A 10,749-nucleotide genomic window follows, 5' to 3' on the forward strand; every position below is an offset into this window, starting at 1 on the left:
TCATTCATTCATTCTCTCTCATTCTCTCGCATCCTCTCTTTCTCTCTCCTGGGACTGACCAAGCTGATAACTCCTGCCCCGGGAGTCTGACATTTTGCTTGTCATCAGCAACCAGGGAGGCAATGAATGCTCCATTTCATGATGGAGACACAGGCCATTTGTGTTAACGAAGGGAGCCTAGAAGCAGAAATGAAATGCTATGTTGAGGATCCGGGCTCTCACCTGCCAAATAGGCAGCATCCAAGCTTGCCCTCATGCTGTCTACCCACAAGTCCAACGGCACCTTGAGTCTGGGTCTCCTCACTTATTCAGTGGGATGGTAAGGCCTGTCCTACCTACCTCATCGGGATGCTGTGGGGACCAGAACATCACATTTGCAGGCGAACAGTTCTGAATACAGTCCAAAGGGCACAACCATTTTCAGTGACCCCCATGCTCTTAGGCGGGGGCAAAATGGTGATGGGATTGGATTCTATACTTCCCTGAAATTCCCCTCCTTTTCTCTCTGCCACTTCTCAAACTGGGATGAAGGAAAATGGCAGAGGTGGGGGTAGCTCACAGGGTTTCTATGAAACCAAGTCGACACATAATTCATTCTTACACCCACCAGGCGGCTAACAGCCCAGAGTCAGGACTCATTCTTTCCCAGAGACTACACTGGTAATTTTGTCTGTCTGATCTCATTTCAAGCTCTCAACAACTCCCTAACGTATGGCTTCTTGTTATCCCTGCTTTGCTGCAAGGCAGGATAGCACAGTGGTTAAGAGTGTGGACTCTAAAGCCAGACTGTTTAGATACAAACCCCAGCCCTGCCTCTTCTGAGCTGTGTGACCTTGGGGGAGTTACTTACCCTTTGTCCCTCAGCTTCCTTATCTACAAAATTAGAATAATAACAGTGTGTCAAGAGTGGTTCTGAGTGTTACAAGGGCTAATACAGAGCAGGCATGGAGTGAGGACCCCGTGACTGTTAGCTGCTATTATTATTATTATCGTTGTTGTTATTATTACTGATAAAGAGGCTGAAGCTTCCAAAACCTTCTCCAAAGACAGACAATGTGTAAGTGGACAACCCTAGATTTAAGTCCAGATCTTTTTCACTCCAGAAGCCGTGTTCTTAACCACCAAACCTTGTTCAAGTTTTAAATTTCTCTGCTCCTCAGTTTGCTCATCTGTAAAATGGGGCTAGTTAATGATAGCAGATGCATAGGAGCGCTGTGAGGCTCAGATGAGACAATGCACCTAGGAGGTCGGGCACGTGGTGGTATTCAGTAATAGTAATAATGTCATTATTATTTTTGTCTAAGAAGGGTACCTGACCTTCAGAGCCCCGCCCCGAAGCCTCTCTCACTCCACTTCCACCTCTGGGGCCTCACTGTTCTGGACTCACAGCAGAGCCAGTGATTCCAGGGCAATAGGAGTCATCCTCGGGGAGGGCACGTTAGTTCCATCCCCCAAGCACAGCCCACACCCCACCTCTTCTGCCCTGTGACGGAGGGAGAATACCTAGCTGAGGGCGGCAGCTGCTCAGGAACTGGAAACCTCTCCGGGACAGCCTGCAAAGAGAGATAGGGGACTTGATGATTAGCCCCCCAGCGCTGGGCGTGTGGTGTCTCATTACCAAATGCAAATGCAAGTTCACTGCTACTGGAAGGGTTCTGGCAGAATGCCTGCCCGACCCTCAACGCTGCTGAATATGGGCCGAAGCATTACCCAAGGCCCACCTACTCTGCAGCCAGCAGCTGGTGTGCAGGCTGTGCGAAGGGAGAAGGCTGCTCTCACCCCACTGAAGGGGGGCCTAGGAAGAAGGGTCTTATTTCTTTAAAGGAGGCAGAGATGCTATTGTGGAGGGGGGAGGGGGGCAGTAAAAAAATTGCTCTTCCCTCGCAGTTAAAAGAGGGATAATTGGAGCAAGTGGCAGGCGGCTGCTCTGCCATTTAGCATACAGCATACCCAGGAAATCTCACTGGGTAATCAGAAGGAGAGGAGGAGAAAGGAGCAATCAGACCCCTATTCAGGCTCGTTTAGCGACAGCCCCCGCTGGCTGGCTGGCTGGCTGGGCCGGTGGAGAGCTGGGCTGGTCCTAAAGCCCGAATACCAGGTGGGAAATCAAGTCTCAGAAGCAGCAGTCCTCCCTGCTTCTGTGCTTCGGTCTCTCCACACCAGGGGGAAGGATTCTGAAAGGAGCTAGCCTTTACTCCTGATTACTTACTACTCCCTGCCCACTCCTAGGCCATTCAGGGTTGACTTAGATTAGGAACAAAGCCACGTTCGTATGCCGGCAGGAGGTGCAAGGGGGAGGCGGAGGGGAAGTGATTGTATTTTTTACGCAAGTGCCCCAAACAGGAGGATACAGCTGGGGCAATCATCCGTACCTTCACTATAGAGCATCAATGTCTTTGGCTCTTGGTAAAGCCTCAGGGGTAAGCACCTTCTCTTGGAATACCTTTCTGTCCCAGTTCTGGCTTTGAGAAATGGGGGAAGAGAGGCAAGATTCTCAGTAAAAAGAAAACGAATTGAAATTCACTTTCAGGAAGGCATGCCAAGGCTATGCAGTCGTGTTGAGCCATCAATCAAACCAACCTGAGTAGGATGTCAGCTTCAGACAGCAGGAGGGATGGGGGATGGGAGGCTAGTGGGTACCACACAAAGCGTGCTTGTAAAAAGACTGGCCACTATCACCCACACCCACAACTGCACTTCACTGTAGGATCCCAACACCTGAAAACAACAGCTGAGACTCAAAGGAAGCAGCTTTTGGTCTGGGCACCTTGCCCAAGTCAGCAGGAAAAGAGAGCAGACAATGAACCAACTTTTTTTTTTGGCCAGCTGAAGAGGACCTCATGTCTCTTCACTGAATTAACCTAAAAACATGGACATACAAATGATATGTGACATAGGCAGACCCGTGTATTAAGATTTGAGGGTAGAGATCAACCTGTGAAAGCTTCCCCATCTTTCCTTGGCTCCACCCCACCTGCAACAGGCTGACTTCATGCAAAATGAACTCTTTAGAGAAACTGGTGCTGAAATTTATACACCTTGGCAGTGAATCAATTCTTCATGGCTGTAAGACTGTTGAGAAATTGCACATTCATAACTAAGGATGTTTTAAAAATAAATAATCAAGCTTAAACTCATTTCAAGGTAATGACAAACTCCCAATGACCCATGAGGGGGCTGCTCTCTGGAGGGCGCTAGGGATACCTCTTTATTTATTGCCCAGGGAGCGTCAGGGATGCCCAAAAACAGGACAGACTGGACTAAACAGAAAAAGCTAGGTGAATATGATCCACCTCAGCTGGACTATATTCCAAACCAGATATGCATAATTTTAAAGTCGTTTAACAAGGTTAAAAGTCAACTTGAACAAATCTGAAGTTGAGAACCCAAACATTTTATTTATAAACATCACACCTAGAGGTAAAAATCTGGGACCCCCTTCTCCCTCCATCGTGTGCCAGAACGTTCAATGTGACCATTAGTTGGTTTGGGAGTCTTGGAATGAAGTTTTCTCAAGTAGGCTGCGTGGAGTTCAGTCTGCAGCCAGAGCTAATAGCCTTTCGCCCCAGGAAACAGAAGATTCTGTGTCCACAGCTCTTCCCCCTAAACCCAACTCTCCCACAGCAACTATCTCCGGTGTCTTGTGGGTCTTACCGAGAAAAGATACCCAACGAGGGATCAAAATAGCCCAAAGCAAATAGAAGAGATGGGCCCATCTGTGCTTTCTTCCTGGGGTGCAGCGTGGAGACATTTTGGAGCCACTGAGGCATGGAAAGCCAGACGGGGCTGAGCAAACATCAATACTGCCAGCATGCTAGAAGCTAATGGACCGCAGAGAGCACCTCCAACAGGCCCGGACCACATCCATCTGAAGATGCAGGAGCCTTCCTAGCCCTTCCTGCTCTCGAACTGCTAAAGCATGAAGCCCTCACACAATCAAATGGCAAGGCCCATCCTGCAAAGTGGAACGATCAGATGCCTGGTACACAGGACCCACTGCTGGGACTAAGTCCCCTGGTTTCAGTTCTGTGACATTTGCAATTTAAAATGGGGGAGAGAGGAGGGAATAGATGCACCCTCACTACCCACTTTACACTATCTTTAGGAAAATGGGAAGGCATTTAGTTAGGCTGTTTATCTTGTTTTATGCAGATCTGCTTGACCCTTAGCAGCTGTGATTATTTTCCTCTTCATATTTTACAGGTGAGTTTTCCCTGCTTACTCTAAAAATTAACTGTGTGTGCAGAGAACGGGTATTTTCTAAAAGCCTGAAATGCATTTTTGTGATTGATTAGACATAATGACAATTACCAGGATCAACAGGCTTCAAGTCACCAACAATAAATTCTGGTACCTGCCCCAGCATCCATCCTCACCTCAAACTTTGCACTGCTCCAAACCAACCAAGTGTTAGTTACTACAGAGTTTATTTACTGTATTATGTATCAAGAGAATAATGAAATATGCTGTGTGTCTGCCTTCTACAGACAGAGGTGTCAGTCCATAGCCACGAGATGATCTGAACCCTACAGAAAGAACTACTATTAAAATATACATATTGTATTTAGCTATTAAAAAATTGACTGCCTATCATCTGCTCTGAAGAGATTCCTCTGGAGACCTCAAACACACACACACACACACACACACACACACACACACACACACACACATACAACTGAACCAAAGGGGGAAAAAAAAAGAGAGAGAGAGAGAGAAGAAATTGTATACATATACAGCATAGAGATTCTTCCTGCAGAAAAGTGCTGATCCAAACCTGCCCAGAGGAAATGAGTTCTTTTTAAACACAAAAAATGCAATCAGGGATAATCAGCAAGTTAACAACACACTTGCAAACACCCTGGTCCCTAGAAAGGAAGAATGCCGGCTTCCAAGGCAAATTCTGAGAACAGAACAGATCCTTTGGGTGAAGGAGAAAACAAGTGATCATGTCAGCATCTTCAGGCAGAACTTTCTCCAAAGCTCAGAAGCTTTGGAACTGCAGTCAGCTCCAGGAGGGACCTGCTTGTGATAAGTGCTTCAGTAACCACAGTTGCAAAGTGGCTGTGTGGGTTGGTGTTGCCCCTACCCCTCTTCCCCAACCCTTCTTCCAGTGGGTTCAGTGGGGAAAAACAGAAGCCAAAAAAAGATGAGATGCATGTCTTGCATCTCCCTCTCCTGCAGCCCACCCACAGGAAGGGAGGTATGATGCCCAGCCCAAAAAAGGAAAGAAGCACTCGAGGTAGCCCATACTTGACCTACAAGGAGGCTCCCAACAAGATCCCCAAAGTGTCCTAGTATCCAGCATGTATCACCTGTGAAATAAACTTTGTTTTGATTTTTAAAAAAAATTTGTAATACCTACTAGCTGCTAAAATTCATATCAACCACAACCTGCTTTAGGGATTGGGCAGTTCTGGGAAAGTTTGAGGAACACCTGCAGACACTGTTTTGAATTACAAATCCCAAGGCAGTGGGGTGGGGCATCACCTGAACGAAGAGATCATGGGAGTCAGCACTAACACTCACCTGACCGCACCTACCTGACTTCCCTTGACCTGTTGGTTCCCAACTTTAGCTGCACAATGGAATCACCTGGGGAGCTTTAAAAATATACAAATGCTTGAACCCCACCCCCTAGAGATGCTGATTGAATTGGTCTGGGGTGTGGCCTGAGAGTCTTTTTTTTTTTTTTTTTTGCGGTACGCGGGCCTCTCCCTTTGCGGAGCACAGGCTCCGGACGCGCCGGCTCAGCGGCCATGGCTCACGGGCCCAGCCGCTCCACGGCATATGGGATCTTCCCGGACCGGGGCATGAACCCGTGTCCCCTGCATCGGCAGGTGGACTCTCAATCACTGCGCCACCAGGGAAGCCCCTGAGAGTCTTTTAATTCCCCCAGGTGATCCTAACGGGCTACCCAGGCTGAGAGCCACATTCCACCACCTCCATGAAGAGACCAGCATGGGACGGTGCCACAAACATCTCTAAACAAACAGAGGGCTTATCTCTAAAAGGATAGGGGGGGATGTAACTTCCTTGCGTCTTCCTCATCCCAACCTCCCAACACACACACCCATATGGTCACTTTGTCACTTCAACAGGTATTGAAATCTAGGCCTTGAGTGAGTCCAGGAATCTGGAATCTAAGTATTTGTCAAAGTAAAGTCTAGACCACTTTTCTCCTAATCCCAAATAGTCAGAATTTGGTGGAAAAGGTGAGGGCAGCCTAAGTCCCTCGGCATACATCCCTCCTTCCCTCCCCCTGGGAAGTTGTAGTTGAACTTGGGAGGTTCTCCAAGGCCATGCTGAGTACTGCCAGCTCCCTTGGGGGCTTGGCTGGACAGTGCTCCTGTCTGTGCCTTCTCGCACCAGGAGAGGAGAGGACGGGAAAGAGAAAGCACACATGGAAAATCCTAGTGCTGGAACAAGGAGGCAGTACTGCCCATCCCCAGATGCCCTGTCCACCTGGTAGACACCTTCCATAAGGTTGCAGGAGGAGGGGCACAGCTGAAGGGCTGGATTTACAGCAGGGCCAAGTGTGGACCTGCAGTCCATCTCCCGCATTTTTCTCTGCACAGGCATTCCTGATGTTCGGGACGATAAGGAAGAAGTGATGGGGAGTTTCCCGTCTATCCCCAAGGGCCCAATTCTCAAGGGATCAGGAGGGACAGAGATAACCACTTTGCCCATTTCTGTCTGACTTCTCACCTTGGGCTCATCCCGCTAAGCTGCACTACGGTGGAAGGAACTCAGCTGGGACACACATCCTGTAGTCTACTCTATCTAGCTTTTTGAGTACAGCCAAATATTTGCGTAAGGAGCCCGTGGTTGAGTAGTCAGGATTCTCTGCTGCTGAGTTCTGATGGATTTTCCATTGAGAGCAAGCAAAGGATTTCTACCACCTCCTCAGGGAAAGGGACGCAAGAATCTGACATGCAGCTAAAGATGCACTTCAGTGATAGAGCTGGTTTCCGTCAGGGGTCTTGGTCCTTACCCAGCCCAGTGGGTGGGCCTCTAGCGATAGAGGAACAGGGAAGAGGGCCTTACCTTCTGAGCAGAGCTTGCCACCATAGCCAGTGGTAGAACAGTCACAGGTGGGGTGGCCATCCAGGAGAAAGCAGATCCCACCATTCTCACAGGGACGCTCACCACAGGGTCCCTCGGCCTCCAACAGGACACCCTGGCTCCCCAGAAGCTGAGGCTCTGAGTTGCCATACTTGAGATCCAGGATTAATCCCTTGAAGCCAGCCATGGCCTGTACTCCATCAAGGGTCAGGGCAGAAGGTCGTATGTCTGCGGGGACTCCGCCGAGGAACAAGTCACTGACCACATCCATGTAGGGCCGCTGGGGCTGCAGCTCCCCAGACTGGCCCTCCCCATCAAGCACCAGCACAGTACGCAGGCGGTCACGGCTCACCATGAGAAAGTGCCAGCTGCTGTCGTTCACCTGTTTGTCGGACAGCACGGCGGTCTCGGCACAGTCCATGCTGAAGCGGAGCTGCACGTGGCCATCCACCAGGGAGAGGCAGAGGAAGTCACAAACGCCACCGTCGTCCAGGTAGAGAAGCAGCCCCGTGGAAACGTTGGTCTTGAACTGGAAGCTCAGGTCACTGCGCGTGCTGGCATCCCAGCGGAGGTAGCGTGCCCACTGGTTAGGAAGGCCCATGAACTCAAGGCCCAGGCAGAGCCCCAGCAGGGAGCCCAGCAGGACGCTCACCTTCAGGGTGAAGAAAACCGAGTGCATGGTGAAGCTCATCGTGGCTGCCGGGATCAAGCCCCGGAGGGGCAGACAGGCAGGGAACAGCCCTTGGGGGAAAATCCCCCTTTGCAGTAGAAGGGAGGGAGGAAGAGGAGATGGGTGGGGGACAGAGAACACACAAGGGGAAGGAGGCACACGCACAAAGATCAAGACGGGGAGGAAGGAGGAAAGCGAACAAGACAGCCGCAGATGGGCACACGAGCGAGAAACTCAATAAAGAGGGGAAAGACAGGGCAGCAGGAGAGGAGGGCAATCAGGCTGAGAAAGTGAGGGTGCAAAGTGTCTTTCTCCAAGAAAAGATCTCAGCTATCCATGTGGATCCGGAGGCCTTGATTCAAGGAGGAGAAAGTGCACGGCGGGTGGAAGCCTTCAACAACGCCGTCCTCCCGGTGGACCCCCAAACACCCCAGCCAGGGAGGCCGGGGAGAGGGCTGGGGTCAGGGGGGCCGTGATGGAGGAGGAGCGAGCAGTGTGAGGTGAGTCAGGTGAAAGGTAGAAACAGGCCAAGGAACAGTCCTGAAGGTCTGCCTCCTAGCAGCAGGGGGCTGCGGGGAAGGGAGCAGCTGGAAGCTGAGTGTTCAGGCAGAGCAGGGCCCGGGGCAGAGCGGAAGCAGGCTCAGACTTCATGGTGCAGGCCAGAGGCAGTCCTGCCCATGACCTGCCTCCCAGGACTCCAGAGAAAAGACCTGCAGGATGAAGGGGAGGGTGGGGGAGAAGGAAACAAAGATTAGGGCCACGTGTCAGGCCAAGACTGCCTCCCATTTCACAAATACTGACGGAGTGCTGACTGCGAGCCAGGCTATTCTAACGATTCCCACAGTGCTTGGTGCTTCAAACAGAAGGGAGGGCCCGGGTTCTCCCAGGGCCACATCAGGACCCCAAGCTCCGTTCCTAATGATGCACTCAGTTTTGTTTGTTTGTTTGTTTGTTTGCAGTACGCGGGACTCTCACCGCCGCGGCCCCTCCCGTTGCGGAGCATAGGCTCCGGACGCGCAGGCCCAGTGGCCATGGCTCACAGGCCCAGCCGCTCCGCGGCAAGCGGGACCCTCCCAGACTGGGGCACGAACCCCCGTCCCCTGCATCAGCAGGCGGACCCCCAACCACTGCGCCACCAGGGAAGCCCGATGCACTCAGTTTTTCCAGGTGCAAAAATAGTATAAAACCACCAATGCCATATCAGTACATCTTTACAATATTCATATCACAGGGTCACTTAGACAAAATGTATATTTAAGATAAGTGCTAACATTTTATACACTCAAATACACACATACAATTTTAACTCGTTTACCTATTAAAAGACATGAACATGAAAATGAAATTGTTTTTTTTTTTAGATTTTTCTTTTTCAGTTTGACAATCCAGTGTTTGGTGTAGGCACCCTAAGACAGACCCTCACTGTCTGTGAGATTTTTGAGAGAAATATTTATAGGAATCAGTGAAAATAAATTAGAAGGTGAGTAATGAGCAAAAAACACTCATCTCTTAACTAAATGTTGGGGGAAAGGTCTTATTGAAAAAAATACGTGCTTTGAGCCTTAAAAAAAAAGGCTGAGTGAATCCTAGTTCTTGTATGTGGAACTTTGAGAAAATGTCTTAATCTATTTGAGTGTCTATTTTCTCATTTATAAAGTAGAGAAAATAAAAGACTTTTTCCAAGGTTGGAGAGAAGATTCAATGAGATCATGTATTGGAAGATTCTAGCATGAGGCTACAGACATAGTAGGTGAACAATAAACACTACCTTCTTTCCTTCCTTATTTCTAGGTAGGACGGGACGAGAAGAAGTGTGTGTACGTGTGAGTGTGCACGTGTCTGTGAAGTGGGGATAGCATATTAAAACACATTTTTTAAATTAAAAATACTGCAGAATGGACAACAAATGAACAGTTAAGGAATGTCACAGACCTAGAGCATATTATGCATGTTTTATACTGATTGGAAATGCACCAGCACCCAGTCAAGGGGGTGATCTGGTTTCTGAAAGCAGACTCTGGCCACATAGCCGAGTGGAGACTTCTGTGTTCACATGAGAGCAATGAGTGCAATTTCCAAGAGCTATGCAAGTTGCTGCCTATTAATAGGCATGTTTGATAATTCACCATGGTCTCTGTCAGACCACTGTCCACTATTTTTATGATGACCACATTAGCAAAGCTAGTTATTACCCCTGCTTTGAAGAGGAAAACACTGTTCCTTAAGCAGGAACAAACACCTATTTCCCCTGAATAAGCAAGCCCAACCAAAAAGAGGCTGATTAAATCCATCATAAGGAAAGCCTCTGTTGTATAAAAGGTCTTGTCCATGCAGTGTTTCCCAAAGTGTGGCATGGGCACTTCCAGGGGTGCAAGGGATGCTTACTAGAACATGGGCACAGCAGTGTGGAGGTGCCAACTCATGCGGAATGTGAGAACCAACTATTAAAATTTCAGAAATTTTTGAGCTGGTTGATGACACTTTGGTAGCATGAAATCAACTATGTAGGAATATTTACATCACAGAAATAGGCAAACATCACAAATCAGAGTCTGAGAAGATGAGATTTAAGGAAAGTCTTCAAAGAGGGTGAGAGAATTAGCCACATAAATATCTGGGAAGAATGTTCCACAAGTAATAGTCAGTGCAAAGGCCTTAAGCCTGGAGCAGGCTGGTATGTTTGAAGAACAGCAAGGAGGCAAAAGGCAACATCCCAGGGGAGACAGGAGATACTTGTCCCCAAAGAGGGCTTCTTCTGGTCCTAACATCTGCCATGTCTACATATTTTTTTCATAAAATTTTTGAAAAGGGGCCACTTTCAGGGAATGTGCTCAGAGGACAGCAGCTCCCCTGTCCCCTCCCCCTATCATGCATCTGATTTAGAAGAGTGGGGAGCAAGGCAGGCATGAGCACGAAGCACAAGCCTCTCCAAAGGAGTATCCCAAGCCAGGAAATATTAATGAGCTGGGAATGTAAAAATCATGTGGTATGTGATGGAGCCCATGGTGTGTGAG

At 49.0% G+C, this 10,749-nt stretch overlaps 1 protein-coding gene across 4 annotated transcripts in view; it reads right to left on the reverse strand.

Annotated features, from left to right (window-relative positions):
* NRXN3 (neurexin 3) overlaps positions 1 to 7,756 on the reverse strand; it is a 1,648,921-nt gene extending 1,641,165 nt beyond the window's left edge. For all 4 annotated transcript variants that reach the window (XM_060097971.1, XM_060097970.1, XM_060097973.1 and 1 more), the window contains exon 1: positions 7,048 to 7,756. In XM_060097971.1, coding sequence (XP_059953954.1) covers positions 7,048 to 7,756 — 709 coding nt within the window. The remainder of the gene's footprint in view (positions 1 to 7,047) is intronic.
* Positions 7,757 to 10,749: the final 2,993 nt, after the last annotated feature.

This window comes from Mesoplodon densirostris, chromosome 4 (genome assembly GCF_025265405.1).
Source record: "Mesoplodon densirostris isolate mMesDen1 chromosome 4, mMesDen1 primary haplotype, whole genome shotgun sequence".
NCBI classification, from domain to species: Eukaryota; Metazoa; Chordata; class Mammalia; order Artiodactyla; family Ziphiidae; genus Mesoplodon; species Mesoplodon densirostris.